The following is a 23,814-nucleotide window of genomic DNA, read 5'->3' on the forward strand; positions in this document are numbered from 1 at the left end:
AGTTTTTTTATAGTCCGGTGTTACTATGCACCCATAGTAAAATTTGTTGGGAATTTTTCACAGTGTATAAGTTGTAAACTACTCGATCGATCGGCTTCAAAATCTATTTCGTTCTAAGTCTTCGCAAGTTCTTTCGATTGACACCAAATACATGCAAATCGGATCATTCGTCACAATGATATAGTTGGACAAAAAAAGTTTATATGTACACACACGCACGGATGAACAGCCGCCCATCTGAAAATGGTTAGAATAACTCGCTAGAATTTCGAAACGTCGAGATCTGATAAAAACTCGATTTTCGAAAATCAGACCGAAACCAATAATTTCCTTTTTTTTGAAAATATTCTATTTTCATAGCGACAAGTTAAAAATTAATAATAAATTAAAAAGAATCTCCATATTAGCAATACCAGTGCTCTCTAAAAATGAGTTAGTGAAATTCATTGCGAATCAGTGGGTAGTCATTATTTCTACAGCTACAAGTATACCATGAATGCAACCAGTGCACACCAGTCCATACCATGGTATGCTTATAGCTGGTTTCCAGTGCATATTCACTAATTCGTAGTAAATTTAATTCATTCATTTTTAGAGAGTACGATTAACTACACAAATTCGTTTTTGAAATATGAATTTACAGATTACTGAATAAATTATAATTTATTAGGGATAGGTAATAGGTAATGTATGCTACTTAATAATAATAATGAGTAACAATTGTTAAAATCATTTCAGTATTGTCTCATATTAAGTATAAAAATATGTATTTTTTTTATTATTAATTTAAAGCACTTCAAGTCAGAAAATGAGTTTCATTAAATTAAAATTTGATAATTTTAATATTTATTGTACGATTATGAATCATTAAAAAAATGATTTACACATGGAATTTTTGTTCTCCCCCTTTATTTTTATCTAATTGCTAAATTTATTTTCTTTTTGTTTACGACATGCATTTCTCCGTACGATCGTAAAAAATAAATGGAATTCCTGGCGGACGCTTTGGTTTGTTTGACGTCCACTAATTAACTGGTCGTTCACATGGACCTTTGCAATAGTAATAAAAAAAAAAAATTAAAAAGTTACAAATATTTAAGTCTCACGCTTAATCATTTTCTAGTTGTTGTTTTTTTTTATCTTAGTTACGTTAGAAAACATAATTATACGTAAACCCCAATACAATCATAATGGAAAGTATAGTTATTGAGCGGAATTTTTTTTTAATTAAAAAAAATTTTTTTTAGGTAAGAGATACTATTTAGCTTCTCCTCTTCTCATTAACTTTTGACATTAAATAAGTAACTTTATTTCATAGTCATAAAAGAGTTTGAATGATGTAATTACACACCTTAAAGTTTGTTTACTTTTTCGTTTAATTTTTTTATTTTCTGACTAACTTATATTTTAAAATTAATTTAATTAAGCATTAATACATATATTCAATAATTAATTGAGAAAAAATTTTAGTAAACATAAAGTCTAATCAATCAGTCCGTAAATCTGTTTTAGAGCTTCAGGCTATTTTATTAAACTTGAGTTTTTAAATTTTGCGAAATATAAAATATTTTTTTTATGACAAGTATTACACGTCAATAAATATAAAGAAAGTAAAATGTAGTTATTATGTATAAGAAAGTCACGATTTATTTGAATGATTCTCGTTTAACATCAAAAGCATTGTGAACATGATAAGAAATAAAAGTTTCGAAAAAATCAATTTTTTGAAAAATAAATCAATTTTTGAAAATATTTTTTTGTTTTTTTAATTCTTTCCAGTAATTAATTTTTATGACCAAAGAAATATGGTTTGTCGCTAAAAAAAAACCTTTTGAAGGAAATACCAAGCTTTCGGAGATCCGATGCATTATATCTTCTTTTCTTTAATGATTTTCAGAGTAAATAGAAAAAATATTCAGTTGCCATGAAAAAACAAATTAATTTTTTGTGGTCAAAATGGGATACCACCTAAAAGAAGTAAAAAAAAAAAATAATTTCTGGATATTAAATAAATTTGATTAAATTAATTTTTCCTGTAAGTAATTTATATAATGAAAAATTAAATTTCACATAATTATTGAATGCAAAGGAAGAAAAAATATAATTATAATAGTTTTTATCATAAAACAAAAGTGATTAACATTTTTCGACTGACACTTTAGATTTTTCAAAAAGTTTAACTACCTCCTTTAAATTGTTAATTTTTTATTTATTAATCACTTTTTATTATTAATTTTGAAGTAAAAGATTCAAGTAAGTTTCAATTCCAAAGAAGATATTTTTGAAAAAACAACCATATATATTGCTTAAAAAATTATTTAGTTTCACCTAAATTAAATTTTACAAATTATAAATATTTGTAAGTTAATTATTGAAATATATCTGAAGTATTTCGACACTGGGAATTTTTTATTATTGTAAATTGAAAAGAAAAGAAATCAAATCGATTTCATACTATTTTTTTACAAAAACAAAATTTTTTGAAAATGTTGAAAAAAAAATTCAAAATAATGCTCAATTATATTCACAAAAGTGATTTTGGAGTTTAAAAAAAAAATATATATTATAAAATTTAGAGGGTACCATGTTTTGCCCCCTCCCCCTCTCCCCCATAATCTGTCTTCAATTCGGAAGTGAAACATATGTGTTATTTACATAATTTATTTGTGACCGATTTATAAAAATTTTCTTAATATATAAAATAAAATAACTAGTTAAAAATACGTATACAGACATTGTAAATAAACAGCTATTAATATGTGATGATAATATATTGAAATAAGATTTGAGTATTTATTAGCTGAGGGCATTAAGCCCAGGGGCATTTAAAAACGGTTGTTATTCCCATGGTTAATATCGTGTAACACATGCTATAGTACATATGATTGCATTTGTACATTGTTGTTTTGATCTTCTTTTCTTTATTTGATGACGTTATTTCATTTCCGAGTGGAGTTAAGAATGGGTTAACCCAATCATCGTCGATTGATCCTCGTTAATGTTTAACTTTCGATCTTTGCATTATATGCATTCCAGAGTTGAACAGATGTTCATCTTCATCTGTGATTAATTTAACAGATGGGTATATATATGTACATATAAATCGGTCACACGTCACACCACCGCTTATTATTTATCACGAGAGACTTAAATATAAATACTAAATGTAAAAAGTATAAAACAACGAGTCAAGGCGCAGACGAGATCAACGTTCTTTGATCATGTTTACATCTTAATTGATTAAATTTTATCACAAGTGATTTATTAGTACCTAATATATCAGTATGTTGAATAATAATTGGGGATATCGATTGATAATGATGAAATCAATGCAGGTGTTTCAGAATATACTTGCAGTCAGAAAAAATTTATCAGATTATTATTTTGCTGGTTAATACAAGTGGTGATTCAAGAAGGAATTTTAATCATGGGAATACTTATCTTTTTTACGCAGTTACTGATACTTGGTAATTTTTAAAGGGATTACATATAGTCATAATGTAAATATTTGATTTTAAATTTGAAATATACATAAATATTAAAAAAATTATTGATAGAGGAGAAAATTGGGCGAAATAAGGACGCCAAAGAAAGAAGACATTTTTCAAAATCTTAGTACACATACTGCGAAAAATCGGGAGTGACTCCAGAGTGAATACAGATTTTATTTTAATTCGCTGTTAATTAGAAATATAATTATTTCAATAAATAATTGATTGAGATAATGATGATTAAACTTAAAATATTATGTTTTTAATTTATAAAATATTTTAGTAACTTACAAAAATATAATTTCATAAATATAATACATATTGAAAATATTAAATTATTAACTAGCTATAGTGACATAGTTCTTATGGAAATATTTAATATTTTGGTACAATATGAAATGTTATCTCGTGGTATGGTTGATGTAAGTCATACGACAGTTTGTGACTCAGTGGAATTATACTTGTTAAAGTTTTATTATCAGCTGCTTTTAATTTTTAAAAACCATTTTGCGTGAATATATGGAAAGGAAGCTCGTAATTATTTCCATACTTAATATAAATGTCAAAATATTAAAGACCTAATTTCACTATGTATGAGTAATTTTTTTTTATAATTAATATTTTCTGAAACTTTCTTTCAGAGCGAAATTCACTCCGAGGAAATTATATAAATAAAAAGTCATCCACTTTGCATATTTTTTACATTGCATTTTTTTCCAATTTTCACTTATAATTGAAGAATTCTAAGTCGAAATTTAAATTGTAGATTGTACTAGACGTTGTAAACGTAAATTCAACCTTTCAAGACGTAAATAGCCGTAAAAACGTATTTTAGACGTAGTTGAAGGACGAAAACGTAAATAAGACTTGCGTAATCGTAGACACAATCTATCAAATTTGCAATAAAAAATGAAACTATATCAGAAACATTTCATTGCCAAAAAAACCTATCTAGCAGCCCGAAGGCGAGGAATAAATATTTTCAGGAGCTTTTGAAAAATTTTTTGAGCCTTGTAGGAGATAACTCTACTGATGGTTCGTAAGCTAATTAAGAAAGTATAGAGTCTCAAAGATTTATCTTTTTTAAGGCCCAAAATATTTTCCAATAGCTGCTGAAAATTTATATTTCTCATCTTTTGGCTGCTAGATATGTTTTTTTTGGTATTGAAATATTTCCGATAAAATTTAATTTTTGTATTGCAAGTTTTGAAAGGTTGTATATACGATTACGAAAGTCTTATTTACGTTTTTGTACGTCAACTACGTCTAAAATACGTTTTTACGGCTATTTACGTCTTGAAAGGTTGAATTTACGTTTTTAACGTCTAGTACGTTCAATCTACGATTTAAATTTCGATACGAAACAGATTTCCTACTATCTGTAAAAAACCAATTTTTTTAATTTCTAGAACGAATGTTTTTAAGTAAAGTAATACGATTGGAGAGTATTAGTGACATCAAAATCAAACGACTCAAATTGTTAAAAAAAAATTCGTGTACTCATTTTGCTCGAGATTTTCTATATTAAAAATAATCATCTTTATACACGTTTTAAATAGTAAAAAATAAATAAATTTTGATAATTATTTTGATTAATGACATGGCAATAACAGAGGAAATATAATATTATACAATTAAAATAATATCACAGAACACTTATGATTGTTAGCGATTACAAAGTTACAAAGAATAAGATAATTGAGCTGACCTCGCCACGTGCGTCATGTCTTTTTGGTACACGAAAACACGCATACATAATAGCTTATTACTATTAGTTATTATTATATTATGCTATACAAATCAGATCATTTGAACCACGTGATCATTTCGATAATAACGTTCATCATGCATCATGATCTCATAAAACCCGGTAAACAAATTCCAATCTTATTAAATTGATTGACGTCTAATTGATTCAAGTAAAGTCTGGGATTAAATAAAATATATGATACATTGTATAAATAATTATAATTATAATAATATATATATATATATATATATATATATATATATATATATATATTTATATAAAATATGAAGTAACAAAATTGTAACATTTAATTTAAATATTATCAAAGTAGAGAAGTTAAAACTCGGTGAATTTATGTAAATTAGAAAATTTCCAAGTTCAACTATCGATAAGTGTTGTGAATTATTTAAAACGGATGTTTTTAAGCGATTTGTGCGTCTAGACATTACGTCGCATATACGTCGCGACGATGTTGGCACCTTCGTTTTCTTCTCTTTTCTTCATATGTTCTCTCATCTCTTCAAAAGTTGATTCACCGTAACCGATTTAGCTTAAACCCACACGCAATGGACACACTTGTCGCAAGACATCGTGTGCCAATAAATTTTTCCGTCAGACGAAAAAACCCCGCGAAGAGTTCAGAGGCAACACTGTTGTGTTCTTCTATAAGTTGTAAATATTTGTTATTTTGCTTTGATTCTATTTCATTTATACTTTTCATCCATCATTTACTGGATTCAATTTTTACATAATTTTTACAATATCATATGAAACAAAATGTATTCATTAATATTTACAAATAAATTTGATCAAATTTGAGTAATGCATATTTAAAATATGAAGGGAAAATGTAATACCGGTTTTAAGATAAAAAATTATTGTTTTATGTTAAAAAATGATGAATAATTGTAATAATTAAAAAATAAAATTATTTAATTAACTACTTGTTGATTTATTAATTTAATTGTTGACATTGGTTTTTATTGTCATTGGCTCAGTATAAAAAGTTTAAGCAAAAAAATTAAAATAAAAAGAACAAAAAATTTTCCTGGGCTGATATAGTTGCCCTACTTTTTCCTACAAACTGTAACTAAGAAGTTTTAAACAAAAAAAAATTTTCGCTTAGAAATTGTGTTTTATTTTGCTCTGGATTTAATTAAATACAGAAAATTACAAAAAAATATTTAATTTTCCAAATAATTTATATTTAGAGTTTACGAGAGTTTCTACGAGTTTTCGGTGGTTTAAATTTTTAAATTATTTCTATTTATTTAAATTGATAATGTAGTACCGAAAAAAAGGTTGTTGATATAAGAGAATTTGAATGACTAAACTCTTGAATAGTACGTATGGTCACATAATTCTCAGTATGTGAAGATTAAGTAGAGATAAAGTTGAGTATTCAGTTCCGCTGAAAATATTTGTATGCATAAGATTTTAAAAACTATTCGACCTAAAACTTGTGAGATAATATATAGATATTTTTTTGTGAGCTCTAAGTAACACATGAATTTAAACAATAATAATCGTGCTGTGAGTCTAATTAATATTAGTTATGAGACGGCTTTGCCGAAATACTTGAATCTAATCGTACGATAATTAACCAGTCATTTACCATACTTAACAAGTTTTACCAGTTGAAATTGGTTTAAAGCTGAAATTACTAGTTTTTACTCAGAACTTATTATTATTACAACTAAATGTCGTATTATCTTATTATCGTATTATCTGTGTGTGCATATACTATCGGCTCGAATTGTACTTATTTACACGTGCTTTCTATATTGCCAAAGACATGACTGGTTATGAACGACCTAATAGCCTGTTGACCGTGAAAAGAGTTGAATTAGATCGAGTTAATTGGAATCAATCAACAACTCCTCGGCAATATAACTAATTTAATGTTAGATTATTGTAGTAGTATCTTAGTAATACTATCAGACGAGTTTTAAGATGTAATAGATAATATTTAAAACTCAGTATATTATAATATTTATAAGTCTTAAACTCTATAGTGGGTGGAAGTATCATTTAATATTTTATTTCAATTAATGAGAAAGTAAAAAATGAAATTTCCATTGTATCAATGTGACAACCCGGGTCGAAAAATTTGATCTGATTTCAGTCTAACTAGATTATATTTGGACTAATTGGTCTGTCTTACAATCTTTACAAAAATTTCAAGATGTTTTTGATCTCAAGACGATAAAAAACAGACTAATAAAAATAACTGGCAGTAAAACTATGATTTTGGCCTGGGTAAAAACAAAAGAAGGCAATATATTGTGAGAAAAAAAGTCTGATTTTGATCTAGAGGCAATCAAAACTACATGCAGAGAATTTTTGAGTAAAAGTTACCCATCAAATTTGGGACTGTAAGAACATTTAGCCAGTAACTAAATTTTTACTATGTTGTTAGTACACGGAGAAAAAATAACAGTAACCATTGCCGCGCAGAACAATAATCAGGTCAATGAGCGTGTTTGGGCAAAAGATTAAGTATAGTAAAAGCATATTTTACTATACTTATATTTATTCAATTGACTGGATTACTGTTCTGCGCATTAATGGTTATTATTATTATTTTTTCTCCGTGATAGAAATTGCACTTCATTTACAAATTACTCCGCATATGGAGTAAATAAGGAGTTTAGTTTTTCAGCGGGGTGATCTGGATTTTATTTACATCCGCATTTATTCCAATTCACAGTTTTAAAATTAAAATAAACACCCAATAGGAGTTGATTTCACTCCGAGGGGTTTAAATAAATAAACAGTCATCCGCTTCACATTCTCTCCGGATTTAATCCGCGTTAACTCTGAAAATTTTTTACAGTGTATGACAATTTTGTTTAAAGTCGACAGGAAAGAGTCAGGCTGAATGGGATATCGAATATTTTTTTTTAAAACATAAATTGCAATTTAGTATGTTTAAAATTATTTTTCTTTTTTTCCAAAAAAATTTTTTGTTGGGAGTTGTTCTTTCAAATTGCAAATATGATTCTTATTTAATTCTACACGTGAATGTTCATACTCTCAAAATTTTTTTTTCAATTTTTTTAGGGCTGCCCCGTTTTGCCAAAAAATTAAATAAAAATCTAAATGATAAATTTAAGATTTTGCATATGATCAAGATAAAAAAGTATTTTTTCCTTTGCATTGCTATTGGTCCGGTCGGTAATCGGGAAAAATAGAAGCGGAAAAAATAGACCCGGTACATCTATTTTTCAGCTGACCACGATTTCATGTAGAACTTCATACTCTTTACAACTTGATTGTATCATGTCTTTCAATGTCTATCAACTCACTTGCTAATTTCTTTCGTGAAAAAAGAACATTTCTAGGGGGTTCAGGGACAAAGCCCTGGTGGGGTCCAGGGGCAAAGCCTCCCAGATGAAATTAAGAAGTTTCATTATTTTGCAAAGGTAACGATAGACGAAAAAAAAAAAAAAGAATTTCTTTCATTAATTTGTTATTGGTATATGTTTAACATATCTCTCTTTCTGAGGATGAATTTGAGGTTGTTGTCGTGAAAATTCGGGCTGATTTCTGGTTTGTTTCTGATTTTCAAAAATTCTTTTTAAGATGATCTTTACGTTTAATGAGTAAGAAAATAGTCTTAAATGAATGTTCTGATTAAAAAAACAAAAAAAAATCATGGTTTTATTGATATATTTTTTCCTTTGAATCTAAGTATCAAAGATAATAGAATAAAATTAGTTGCCGAATGAAAAACATTAGATGTTTTTGTATCCGTTTTTTTTAGGATATTTTTTCCAGCATCCATTATTGAAAAAAAAAGAATATATATAACAGTTAAATGGAAAATGAAATACAAATTTATCGATAATGATAATGACTATTTAATGATATTATAATTGATGATGTATAAAATGTAAAAATTATAAAAGAGGAGAGTAAAGCAATAACATACAACATGATACAAAGTCTGATGAGCACCTGTGCGTCGGTCGTCTGGACGCAAATAAAACGGCGTCGCGCTGTCTGGATGAGCTCGACAAGACCTAATCATACTCGACGAGTACATGTGCCAAGTCCAAGAGCAATTAATCTTTTTAATCGCGCATCGTACTTATAAATTTATAGTTGCTTACATATAGTTTTTTTCTTTTTAACTATAGCAACATAATACTTAAATATTATTTTATTAATGACATAATGACAACATTCATTAATAATCCATTTAATGTGTTGAGTGTTCTCAACATTTTAACAATAATTTATTTATTGAGCATTTAAGATAATGAGAATTTAATCTATGAAGGATATGAGAATAATTTCCAAGTTTAAAAATGATATAAAAATAATATGTTATTATCCATTCATTAAGGATTATGTGGATGATAAAAAATTAATTCATGGCTGAATACAATTTAGTTAAATGTATGATGTGTATGCACTAACCTCGATGAATGATGAGGATGTGAAAGTCGCTTGCATTATACATTATTATATTTAATGAACGAGAGAGAGAAAGAATAAATGATTCAACGAAAGAACTGGTTTGCGTTAGACTCACTTAAGTATATGTGAATACTTATATTTAAGGGAGACCGAGGCTAAGTGGAAAATTTTAAAGATTTGTCAGTTTTCGAAACAAAATGGTATTTTATTTTTTTTTAATGCTCTTCCATTTTACACCAAAGACTCATAAATTTTATGATCTATGTATTGTATAATGTATAATGGCCTTCTCTATATATATTTATAAATTGGTGCGATAAATATAAAAAAAATCTAAAAATGGCTAACCCTGTAGGCCCACCTTAAAACGTCCCACTAATTAGAGAGCTCGAAGAGCACTAAAAATGGTTGGACTGAAAGAAAATATATTTTGCGAAAAAAAGTAATATTTGTCGGACGATATTTTTGAAACTAATCGACCGATTTGCACATAATTAGCGGTAATTGAACGATCTTTTTGACACTTAATTATGATTTAAATTGAGGTAAATCGATCGTGCGGTTAACGAGTTGTGCATCAAAATCTAAGCCTTGGTGAGCCCTTTCAATTGTCGCAAAGAACTTTTCAATCGGTTGATAAGTCCAAATATCGTACAACAAAAATTGGTTCACATAAACGTACACACAAACACATAGACAGCGGTCAGACGTCCATCTGAGAATAGTCAAAATAGCTTCTTAGGTCTTCAAAACGATGACATCTGGCTATAAATATCAATGAGGTGCTCGATAATCAATTCAAGAGGTTATTGTTATATTCATAATAGCAACTTTGAAACTCATCAAACTAATAATTATTACAGTTTTCAGTAATAATTCTATAGTTTTTATTACATTGTGAGAAAAATATGAAAACGACTCTCGTTAAGACGGTATTCTATAAATTTTTTCCTAAACAAAGTGTCTGAGAACAGAGACACATGGTTAGCCTGATGGCAACTATTACTACATAACTCTTATAATAGTGAATGCTATTTTTATGGTTTCAATGGTCCTTTTGAATGAAGGGACCTTATCATTCAGCACTTGAATATTAATTATTAAAGATTATGTACACGAAAAAATGAAATATATAAATTGAAAACGACAAGTAATATAATGATAAAGTGATGAGTAAATACTATCATTCTAAATAGTAATTTTTTCATTTATGATTAAAACGTGAGTAATTACAGGATAAGTATAAAATATATTGTCTCTGCATGAAAAATTACTACTTGAACTTTGAAAATCGTAACTGATACTTAGAAAATTTACGGGACGTATTATCAAATGTATTATTTGAAATGTTAAAATCCCCCTTATTGACACCCGTGTTCCGGGTTATAATTTCAAACATTAATTTTTAAAGTTTATTTTTTTCCGTGTATTATATAGATTATAAAAATTTTACTTTTATTGATCTGAGAAAAAATGTCTTAAATATCTTAAAAAATCTATTATTTATAAATGTAGACCAAAGCCAAAAGACAAATTTTTAAACTGTAAAAATTAAAAATTTTTATTTAAAATAAGATTTCGGAGACATGGAAGAAAATTCAAAAATAATTTTAGATATTAAAAGAACTGCATGACTCTCATGAGGTGACAGCAATAAGTTCTCGAGTTAGAATCAATTGATTCCGAAATTAAAATAAATTAATAATATTGTGTATTGATAGTAATTCAGGTTAAAAATATATAAACATAAATATTTTTTTCCGATGAAAAAAAAATTATCACAAACAAACAAAAAATAATAAAAAAAAAAATATTGTTAATTAATCATATCTTATCAGTTTAACGAAACAAGATTATGCGTAAGAAGACATTCCGTTTGTGTGTAGTATAGTTCCGATGATTTTTGATATTTCATCACTTATCATTTTATTATTATTTTTTTTTTTTTTATTCCATCATAATTTTACATTAGGATATCGAATATTTATTGATTGGAATAGAGTGTGCCATTAAAAACATGTGTTTTGAGTAAAAATTTATAAATCATCATCATTAATCTTTTGACGGTTCAATAATTTAAGATAAAGTTTAGTAGATTTGATTTATTCTCAGGAAATTTAAATATTTTTAAATTCTTTTATACTACAATATTTGAAAAAATAAATTTAATAGTATAAAATGAGGAATTATAGGGCATTTAAATTGTTTAATATTATGTTAATTGCAATAGAGCAGAATAATTTTATGGATATACTTAATTATGTATACGTATTTAATTGTGAAATGTGTATAGCATTTGATGTTAAATTATTTGGCAAGTAAATCGAGTAATATTTTCCACTCATCCGCAGTATAATTGTCTTTGATAAACAGGGAAAAGAGGGCTTTTACGCAATGTTGGCCATCTCGTCTGCCAAGAAAATTCAAAGTAAAACTACTTCCTGTCTTCTCGGAAAATTGTCTGGCCTCTCAGTATTTACAGTTAAAAATTGACGTTTGTTGAACTCCCTCGCAGTATATCTATAGATGTAACATTCATTCGAACTTTAAAAATTTATATCTACATATGTAAAAATATTTTTTTAAATTACTGATAAATATCAATAATTATATTATTGAATAAAAATTGCTGTTTCGATTTGATTTCAGACCTTCGTGATTGTTGGTATGCGTGCCTGGCAGAATTTCTCAAAGCTATAATTATTAGTTTGACGACTGTAAAACCAAAATCGAGAGGTAATAAATAATAAGTGGTTTCGCAAAACATTTCTTAATGGATGCAACAAAGTTAGCCTTCGAATTGAGTATTATAAACGTACCAGATATAAGGAACAATTTAATATGAAATCTGTAAGGATGCTTGCATCACTCTTTAGCAGAAAAAAATACCTTAATAATTAAAAAAAATTTTTTTTTAACAATTGTTCTATTGAATATTTACTAAGTACTTTAGGTAGCATTGTATAACAAAAGAATTATATTATTCTTAAATGCAGATACTAATTCATAATGTTACTAAAAAAAAAAAATAAAAAAATTTTATTCCTTCTAAATTACTTATCGAATAAAATGATGAAATTTAGACGGAAAAAAAACTACTAAAAAATAATACATGTTTTGATTTGTAAATATATACTTTCGAACTCGCAGCTGTTTTGAGATAAGAGATATGTGTAATGTTCCCATTAGATGGGTGTGAAGTTACCTATTATTTTTGGCCTTTCGCAAATACACTCGTTGTTATTATACATTTCCCTATGTATAATAGCAATATAATCAATATTTTCTGGATTAATCAAATAAGCATTAAAATGATCGTAAAAATTGAATTTTCCAAAAGGCTTAAACAGCGAATGTAATCTTCTTGTAAATAAATAATAACGGATCTCAATGAAAATAGGCAATCCATTATCGTTTCTGATAACAACAAAATAATTAATTTATTTATACTGATGTCCATAAGTTGAATATTTAACATCATAAACATTAGTACTTTTATTAACAAATATTAATGTAGCATCAATTTATAAATTTCCTACTATTTCACTGTACTCAATGAATTTTCCGGGACCTGTAAGTTGAATTCTTACATTTTTTTGACTTACTTTCTAGCAATAATATGATTTACGCTGAAACTTGTCTACACAAGTTTTTGCAAAACTTATAATTTCTTGATTTTTTGATTTCATGCTTCATTTGAAAATGTTTTGAAATTATTATATATTATTATTATTATATTATTTAAGTTATAGCGCGACATTTCAATAGTTGAATTTAATTTCTTAGTGCAAAATTATCGTAAATTACACATTTACTCGCACAACGGTGTAAAAAATTTTAATTTATACCGCCTAAATTTAACACGATATTTGGTGAATTTTCATACCGAGTCATTTACACTACACCGAGTCCAAAAATTTTTTACCGTGTACAGGAAAACAAAAATATGCATAGCAAAAAATATTTTATATATAAAGAAAAAAAAAGGTGGATACATTTAAGTTTTAATTAGATATTTTTTCACTTCAAGTAAGAAAAAAAAGTATTTGTAAAATCCAAAAGTGCATACCTCAAACGCTCATGCAATATTTTGAGTAGTAAATTGACTTTTATTACTTATAAATTATTACTTTAAAAATTAAATTCTGTAAGTTACAGTTTACTATTTTTGAGATAAATAGCTCGAAGAGCTCGAAAATGTATCCACAACAATTTTTCGAGCTCAAGGAGCTCGAAAACGGCGGGAAGTTTTAGGGCTGGCCCGCAGGGTCAACTAACAGACCGATTTTTTTCTAATTTTTTTTTTTTTTTTATTCAAAATAATTTATTTCTTTACATTAATAATATTTTATTCTACAGTGTTTGTAGTTTTTTTTTGTCAATGAATTAGTCATCTAAATTTTTTAATTAATTTTATTGCTTTATTATTTTTACTATGTATGTTAATAATTATTATTGTCATAAATATATTATATTGATACTTAAAAGTTATAAGTGTAAAAGAAAATTTGTTACAGAGAGCGTGGGTCCGATGAAATCAATAAATTGATCTATATTACTGCGCAGTAACTATTCTCCGGAAGTGAATGACGCAATTTACTGTACCCTACACTATGATCACAAATCATAAAAAAAAATAAATATTTATCTCCTTTCAATAAATACTAAGTATTTATTTAAAAAAAATATGATAATAATATTTAATAGTTTAAAAAAAATAATTGCTGAGTTTTTTGTCTGATGGCATACTGCCAAATTCAATTATTTACACTTACTGCAAGACAGAATCCATAAATACATATGTAAAGTATATAAAAATGATAAGACAAGAAAATAAAAAAATAACATTAAGTGATATTTCATTTTATACAAATTGTACTTCTGAAGTTTTTTTCACTCAACTTTTAAAAGAGACGAAGGACGAAGTAAAAATAATATCTAAAGAACGGTTGAAGTTAAATATCTCTACCTTCTCTCTTTACACTACATGATAAAAAGATTGAGCGGAACATTAATGGATAGAAAATTGAGATGAAGAGTGAATAAAGAAAAAAAATTAAATAATAAATATCTGAAAAAAAAGTAGTGAACATAGTGGTGATTTTACAGGCAGTGGATACGTGCATCAACATTCTTCGGGAACAAGGCCGCAAAACAAATTATTTTCATTTAATCTATATATATATATATATATATATATATATATATATATATATATATATATATATATATATATATATATATATACCACGTGTATGTTATAAGCGCATCATGATTTTAATAAATTTATTTGCAGTATATCGGTAATTGGCCAACAAATTGAACAAAGGCCTTTAAATTAAAGCAAATGATAAATTTATAAAAAATAAAAAAAAATTGTTGGGTATGTCGAGATTTGACGTCATTGCAAAAGCCTATGCGGATTGGCTGGTTATAAGACGAGCCTCCATTCAGTCGCAGTTACTTGACATCATTCACAATTATATTTCAACTGTTTGTATTATTATTATCACTATTATTGTTATTATTATTATTATTTTTATTATTATATATTAATGATTTTAAATTGACGTAGGCGTTGTAACTACGATTGATTGAGTAAACATTATTCACAAATGAGACAGTAAAATAATAACAATAATAATAATTGTTAAACTTTGATATATTTTACTACGTCTTAACTTAATGATAAGAAAACATAATATCAACAAGCGAAACTACATGATATATGAAGAATAATAATTAATAAATATTATTGTAATTTTATAAAATTAATTGTCATTAAGCAGAGTCTTTAGTTATTTTTGACAACTTTGTTTTGAATCAAAAACTCAAAAAATTTATATTTTTCATAAATTTCCACTTATCTAAGAGAAACACTCTGTAAAAAGAGGAGGTGTAATTCGGCGGAGTTAAAATACCGGTGTTAAGGGGGGGGGGGGGGGGGTACGGGCTCAAAATCGAATTTTTTTTCATTTTCTTATAGCTACACATTTTAAGAATATTGGCTCCAAATTTAAATTCGATCAGAGCAAAACTCTCGAAGTTATTAACTAATTGGTCTTCTTAAAAACTAGAGGCTGAAGACATCGAAGCTGCTGCAGGGACTCTACTTTATGGAGCTGGAATCGATGATTCAGTGTAAATTAAAAAAAAAAAAATTTAATTTTTTTTTTAACTTTTTTAGCATCTAAAATTTTAAACGCATTTTCCTCGAAACTACTTTTTTAAAGTCCGTGAGCCCTGCTATTTAAAAACTACATTACCGATTCATTTCAAACTTGGTACACGCTTTCTACGTATAAAAAACCTCCCCACACCGTTGAGTTTTAGAATTTTTTTTTACATCAAAGGGGTTTCCCACCCCCAAAATGACGCAAATTTTCTTAAATAAATGGTAGTTTTTATTTAAAATGACCACAAAAAATTTAAATATGAAAAAAAAAATAATCAGGGAACGTTGGGGGGAGGTTTTAATAATGCTTTGATTAAATTTTAATGGTTTTTTTTTCAGATAGTTTCCAGCTGAGATACACTGCTCACCGCAAATCATGTTTTTTTAAAGACGTTCTGGGAAAAGCTCCATCACCGGCTTGTTTGCGGATACTCTTACCTAAAAAAATTACCTAATGTTGTTGAATATAAACTTGATAATGTTCAAAAGGTTTTAATAAAGTTGCTCAATCCATACGCCTAAAAAAAATTCCTGAAAAAAGCGTTTTTTTTCACGACTTAGCCCGTACCCCCCCCCTTCTTAAACCGGTGTAACAGCGGGGTAAACTGTGACTGCTTAGAGTATTAACTTTGGGAAGTTTATTAAACGCAAAAAATATCTTGACACACACGCACTCACACATGAGCGCACATACGTGTGCGTGCACACACACTCAAACACGAATGTACACACTCACACACATATGCACACATTCCCAAAGTAAAATATTGTAACATCGGAAAATTTCATTTAACACGGGTAAAGAATATTTACACCGACAGCGGTGTTTTTTTTTACACCGCTTTTGGTGTTAAAATTTAACACTGCCAATTTTAATACCTACCCCGCTTGGACTTACCCCGGTGATTTTTTACAGTGTAGGGGCAAGATTACTATTTACGGTATAAGGTAACAACGATCATACTGTTTATTGATTCGAGAATGTTATAAAAAAAATAAAGTGTTTTCTCCGCTTCGCGTTCGAGGTGTGCAAAAGACCCTCTTACTAATACTATTTGATTTTATTCCACACTTCAGTTAGTATACTCTTAAATATGTTATATTATGATATAGATAATTTATTAAGGAACAAACCTGACACAATATTAAATTAATTCATTAACATAATGATTTAAAAAATATCATACAATTTAATAAACTTTGAATGTCAATTAATATGTACATTGTAAAAAATTTGGGGAGTGAATGCGGATTGGATATGGACCATCAGATGACTGTTTATTTATGGTTTCTCCTCGGAGTGGAATTTACTACTAAAGGGAGTTTATTTTAATATTAAAACTCCAAATCGAAGAGTGAATGCGGATTTAAATAAAATCCAAATCACTTTGATGAAAAAACAAACGCCTTATTTACTCTGTATGCGGAATAATTTTTTTGTAAAAACTCCAAAACTCCGAGCGAGGGAGTGAATGCTGATTGAAATAAAATTCGTAATCACTCTGAATTCACTCCCGATTTTTCACAGTGTGTGGACATTCGTGACCACGAGAATGCTCGAAAAAAAAAACACTAATCGATCTAATTTTTAATCTCCCGAGTCGAAATTAAAAAAATAATTTGAGCCTCTAAGTCCTACTGGAAGGCAAGGAGGCTAAAATTATTGTTTTAGACTATGATGACCTATACATCAGAACCATAATTTCGGCCCAAACTTGGTACTTTTGTCCGCTTTTACCATGTTTAGGTTGAAGTTATTGTTCTAAAACCATAAAATAAGCCTCTAGAGCCTAAATTTGTACCGTCAGAAAGATTTTTATTAGTTGATGCGAAATAGGTACGGGGAAGGAATCCGAACCAAAATGACTACCGGGAGCGGGAAAAATTGAAAATAAAAAAATCATTCTTTTTAATAATTTATTAAAATTTTCAGGAATTAGAGTAGAAAATTACTCAAATCATTAATTTACTAGAGTAATTTTTTGTTTATTACTTTCATTAATTTTTATTCAAATTTCTGAGAATTCTCACTATAGTTGTAATTATTGGAGATAATAATAAAGAAAATTCTATAAAATTTAATGGTTCAAATATTTATTCAATTACGTATTTTTTTATTAAAAATCATTTATAATTTACTCATATTTTTTACGTAATGTTTATTTATCATTTGTTAAAACGAATTTTAAAAAGAATCATAAAATTCTTTTTTGTGTCAATGATTGAACAATTTTTTTGTATAATTTTAAAAGAATTAATATACAAAAGTGTTAAATTGACACATAAAAGTGTCAAATATTTGACACAAAAATTTTTTACTGTGCAAGTATTTTTTAGCTGTATTTTTGCTCTATGCCAAATTATTGAAAATTAGAACTTTTGATATTGAATCAATTTAATAAGGTAAATGTCCCAATACCGGAACGACGAAGGGTATGTGACTGATTTTTATCGTTTTAAAAATATTCAAATAAATTATAAACCAAAATAATTTATTACATCATATAAAATAGACATTTACCAATGCAAAAATAATCAAATTAGTTCATTTTTCTTAAATTTAATATAAAAAAAAAATTTTTTTCTATGACACCCAAAAGACCCAATACCGGAACGCTGAAATAGCCTTGTCCCAATACGGGAATTCGGTTGTCCTAATACCGGAACAGTAAATAAAATAAGTTATTTTTTGCATTTATTCATGGTGAAAATATTAATAATTATTAAATAATATTAATGTAAAACGAGTATGAATGTAGCAGACATCAGATAACTTTAAAATTATAAATAAATAAGATAAATAATTAAAAAAATAATATTTACAAAAAAAGCATTATTAATTTTAAAATCTTTTGAGTTTGTATTTTTTTTAATTTTATATTATTTATTATTTACTCGATTTATTAATAATTTTAAATTTGTCTGGTGTGTGCTATATCACACCCATAATGTAAAATGTATTTAAAATTTTAAAATGATTGAATATTCAATGAAAATAAATATTTTGAACTAAAGAATAGAAATAAAATAAATCATTTGAGGTTATAGTAGAAAAATAATTTAAAAAAAAAACTAAAAACAAAAATTTATTTTTTATGATTTAAATTAGAGTTTATCTATACTTAATCTATTTTTTATAACAATCATACATACTGCATTAAATATTAGGGCTCCAGTAATAATTAATATTGTACTTGATTTAGCCAGTCAATAAAACTCACCGTTAATGTCTATAGATAACATTAATATGATTGGCTGTTCCGGTACTGGGCACGGGTTCATTTTGGTGTACCAATAGACGAACAGTAAAATTGATATAATAATACTATTTTTTTCATATTTTTAATATGTTTTCTTGAAGTTTATGTCATTCAAGATGCATATACAAAAAAAAATTATTGAAAAGTAATTCTATGCATTTTCTAAAAGCTTAAGACCATTGACTGATTTCTTAGCAAAACCATTAAGAGACATGAAAAAGTCATGAATCCAAGACTATTGCTCTAATTAACATTTTTTTTTTCATATTTTAAATATTTTCTAAAATCTATTTTATATCTTATTTTTTAACTGAAAGATTAAGGTTTCAAATAAAGAAAGTTTTATTTAGTTTCATCGCGTACGAGTTGAAATATAATATAATGATTATCAAATCATTCCGGTATTGGGTCTTGTTCCGGTATTGGGACATTTACCTTATGCTAACGTTTATAAAAAATCACATGCTTATTGCTACTCACATGTAATATTTTATGATTTATTAATCAATTTTTGTAACATTAGATGTCTAAATTTAAACTCTATTTAAAAACTTGAAATTTCTCAACTTATACCGCTTTAAAAAATTTTCTAGAAATTAAGTGGATCTATTTTATAATTTTACTTGATAACACATAGAAAATTTGTCACGGTTGGAAAAATTTTTCAAGTCCACTGTTAGACTTCAGAAATATTCAACTATTTCAAAATTTTTCAAAGTCTAAGAATGAACTTAGAAAATTTTTTCGACTGTGACCTGTCTATGTTCTATCAAGTAAAACTGTAAAATTGACCGACTTATTCTCACGGTAGGCTATAGAACCAAAAAAAATAGTTTTGCAAGCAACAGTAGGTTTTGGAGGCTCAAAATACTGTTTTAAAACAATAATTTATGACTCTATACCCTATTTTTAGGTCATTGAGGGTCGAAATATTGTTTTACATTCAGCAGTAAGTACAACAACAAAGAAAATGAGGCTTTTGAGGCTCAAAATATTATTTTAATTTCGACTCGGTTTGCTAGCTGTTGATTTTTGATGACAAGAACACTATCGAAAATAACTATTTAAATCCTTTTTGATTAACCATAGCTAATAAAAAAAAAACTTGAAACTGACAATTCGGCGTTAAACAGACATGTATATTTGTGTCCTGTATTATCTTACAACTCACACCTGCTATCTATCACAGAGAAAAAAAATATCGTGACCGGCATGATATTGTATTTTGACTGTCACGATACTCGGTTTAGCTACTTGGAGATTAGTGCAAGTATTGATACGTATAGTGCTGACAGCAATTCGGATCGCGAATGGGACTAGAATAGATCGCGCTGGTAGCTTTCCAGATCGCTCATTCTAAAACCAAGTGTAATTTACAACGTTACAAGTGTATTATTCTAACACATTATATGTGTTCCATGTTTATTAAGGTCATAACTGAAACTATAATTTTTTGTAGTCACTCATAAAATACATTTCACGATATGTTAAATATCTATAGACTGCTTATGGCGTTTCAATGTTATTTGGCAAGTGTGTTAATTTTGTCTACAAACTTGGTTTTAAAGTGGCCCCCTTCACGATACGAGCATCACAATGTATTAGATCGTCCCGATCACCATATTTGTTTCTCCGTATGACGAGTTCCCGACTAGATAAAAAGTTGTAAGACCTATTGGTATTCAATTGGGTTCTCAATGATAACACGACGTTGGAATGTAACGCATAGACCAAGATGATCCCAATCGGGTAATCCCTATTGGGCCCCGAATGGGTATACCCGACTGTTTCCCAATTAGGCATGCCCTATAAGGTTCCAACTGGGTACGTCCTACAGAAACTTTGGGCCAACCCAATAAAATCCCAACATACAAAAAATTTGCTTTAATAAATTTTTTATTTAAATCCTCTCATTCCAGTACAATTTTTTTTTGTTTATTCAAGTTTCGAAGAAGACCATGAACATCACAATCACGAGCTTCTCGTAATACTAAGGTAAAAGACCCAGTTATTAACCTTGGTCCAGTTTCTGACCTTTTCAACTTTTTTCTACACTGTAAAAAATCACCGGGGTAAGTCCAAGCGGTGCAGGTGTTAAAATCAGCGGTGTTAAATTTCAACACCGAAAGCGGTGTAAAAATAACGTCGCCGTCCGTGTAAATACTCTGTACCGGTGTTAAAACAAAGTCTCCGGTGTTAAAATAACGCCGTCACCGGTGTAAATATTCTAGACCGGTGTGAAAATAATGCCGCCGCCGGTGTAGATATTCTTTACGGGTGTTAAAATATTTTACTTTGTGAATATTTTTACTTACTCAATCACTATACTTGTTAATAAATGATATTTTTTATTAATTTTCATAAAGAACTGACATTTTTTTGTGTTTTATAATCTTTGAAGTTCATTCTCCAAGCAGACACAGTTTACCCCGCTTTTACACCGATTACCCTGCTTTTACATCGATATTCCTCCGCTTTTACACTGGTTATCTTGGTTTTACACCGGTTCTACTCCGTTTTATTTTGGTTACCCCACTTTAACACCGGTATTTTTAACACCGGTGAATTACTCCTCCTACACCGGTGTAATTTAATTTTTACACCGGACGGAGTTAAAATGAGTTCATTTTTAACATCGCTCTTTTTACAGTGTAACTTACTCAAAGAATTATAATTTTAATAAGAAAACCATTTTTTTCTTAATTTACAGTCATTTATTCTATGTCTAATTAATGGCAATTTAAAAAACAGAAAATATTAACTGAATAAAAAAAAATACGCTGATTAAATCTGTGTAATAATTATCATGTAAATAAAAAAATGTAACTAAAAATTGTTTGAAGCGCGGACCTGTCTAAACTTGTTTACGTTTGTATTATAGTCACACAAGATTTTATCACCACGTGCATTACTGGCGTTAACATACACAATTATTCGATTTTTATCTTTACAAATAATAATATATATGAAAGTAGTAGATATTTCATGGATTATTTTTCTCTTAAAGTTTTAATGTTTTTCAAGTTTATAATTAAATTGATAATTTGCAAGAGATGAAAACATTTTTTGCTATTCGTTAGTTATTTCTTCCTCTTTATGTTAAAGTACATATTGAAACGTAAATATTTTGTTTTAAAAATTATTTTTAATTTTTAAAAGTAAATTTTTTTTTTTTATAAATTTCATGTTTAGTTTTCTCAACTTGTTCCCAATTATTCCCCAATTGAGTAAGACCAACAGCAAGTTATTAATTTTAGCATTGGGTCATCCCAACAAGTTCCCAATGATATCCCAATAGGAATAACCCTATCGGGCTTGCCCCATCAATATCCGATGGGGTTCCAATGTATGCTTGGGGATAGTTTCTAGTCAGAATATTCTGACAACAAATTTGATGTGACAACAGCACGCTATAAAACGACTTCTGTAAATGCCACACTGTAAAAAACTTGCGGATTGAATCTAGAGTTAACACGGAGTTGATTTTTTAATAATTCACTCTTTTTTGGAGTGAAATTTGAATTTGATTTCCTATTGTGACATTTATATTGAGCGCGAAAATAATTACGATTTCTTTTTCCATATTTTCACGCAAAATAATTTGAAAAATTTATAAGCAGCCCGAGTCATAAACTGTCATCTGACATATCGACAATACCACGAAATATTGTACCGAAATATAAAATATTCCCATAAAAACTATGTCACTATAACTATTAAATAACTTAACGTTTCCACTATGTATTATGTGAAATTATAATTTAGTGAGTTACTAAAACATTTAACACTGTAAAAAATTTGGGGAGTTAACGCGGATTAAATCGGGTGTGATTGCGGAGCGGAGTTTATTTTAATATTAAAACTCCGAATCAGAGTGGATGCGGATTTAAATAAAATCCAAATCACTCTGATAAAAGAAAAAAACTCCTTGTTTACTCCGTATGCGCTGTGATTTTTTGTGAAAACTCCGAAATTTTGAGCGACGGATTAAATGTGGATTGAAATAAAATACTCACTCCGAATTCACACCCGATTTTTTATAGTGTAAAATAATTGGATAAAAAATTATTAATAGCGGAGTTTGTTTTAAAAAAAAACCTCTTTAAAAATTGTTGAACGAAAATAATAAATTTTTACGGTCAGAATTATTTGAAAGTTAATAAAAATAATATTTCTATATCTAATTCACAGAATTCGTGGTTACAATAATAAATGTATGGTAATAAATTATTTTGAATGAATCATTATCATTGGACTTATGCAAAATGATATATTATCAAAGGTCAACCCTTATTTGCACAATCATAATTTGTATTTTTCATTATTTTACGAATGCCATAAAGAAATAAAAATAATAATAATTACAATAACAAATAAATAAATAAGAAGATATGTTTTGATTTCTTCACAGCTTTGATTAAGTACAGTTGCAAGTAAAAAGTTTTATAGTTGTTATGGTAGTAGGTATCTGTTGAACTTACGACGTTGATAGCTCCCCCTAACCCCACACTGTCAGATGTTGTAGATGTTTGCTCACTTGCTCAAATCATTTTTTAACTTTAAATTGTTACATATATTATTATAATTCTAGCTTTCCCCCACCGGGAACCACGCTAGCCTCAGCCTATATAAACCCACGACGACTCGAAAGCATCCTCCAGCATTCGCACTCTCATCTAAACGAGAAGACAGTCTATGTTTAAAGCTTTGAGC

At 27.8% G+C, this 23,814-nt stretch overlaps 1 protein-coding gene across 3 annotated transcripts in view; it reads left to right on the top strand.

The window, feature by feature from the left end:
• LOC103571506 (uncharacterized) overlaps window positions 1-23,814 on the top strand; it is a 52,996-nt gene that overhangs the window by 14,011 nt on the left and 15,171 nt on the right. The window contains exon 6 of one of the 3 annotated variants that reach the window (XM_053737333.1): window positions 16,181-16,268. The exons of 1 other annotated variant lie outside the window; for it this stretch is intronic. In XM_053737333.1, coding sequence (XP_053593308.1) covers window positions 16,181-16,195 — 15 coding nt within the window. In that variant the 3' untranslated portion in view covers window positions 16,196-16,268. Of the gene's footprint in view, window positions 1-12,315; window positions 12,653-16,180; window positions 16,269-23,814 lie in introns of those variants that run through there. One more of the 3 variants, XM_053737332.1, reaches the window with a different exon arrangement.

This window comes from Microplitis demolitor, chromosome 3 (genome assembly GCF_026212275.2).
Source record: "Microplitis demolitor isolate Queensland-Clemson2020A chromosome 3, iyMicDemo2.1a, whole genome shotgun sequence".
Classification (NCBI taxonomy): Eukaryota; Metazoa; Arthropoda; class Insecta; order Hymenoptera; family Braconidae; genus Microplitis; species Microplitis demolitor.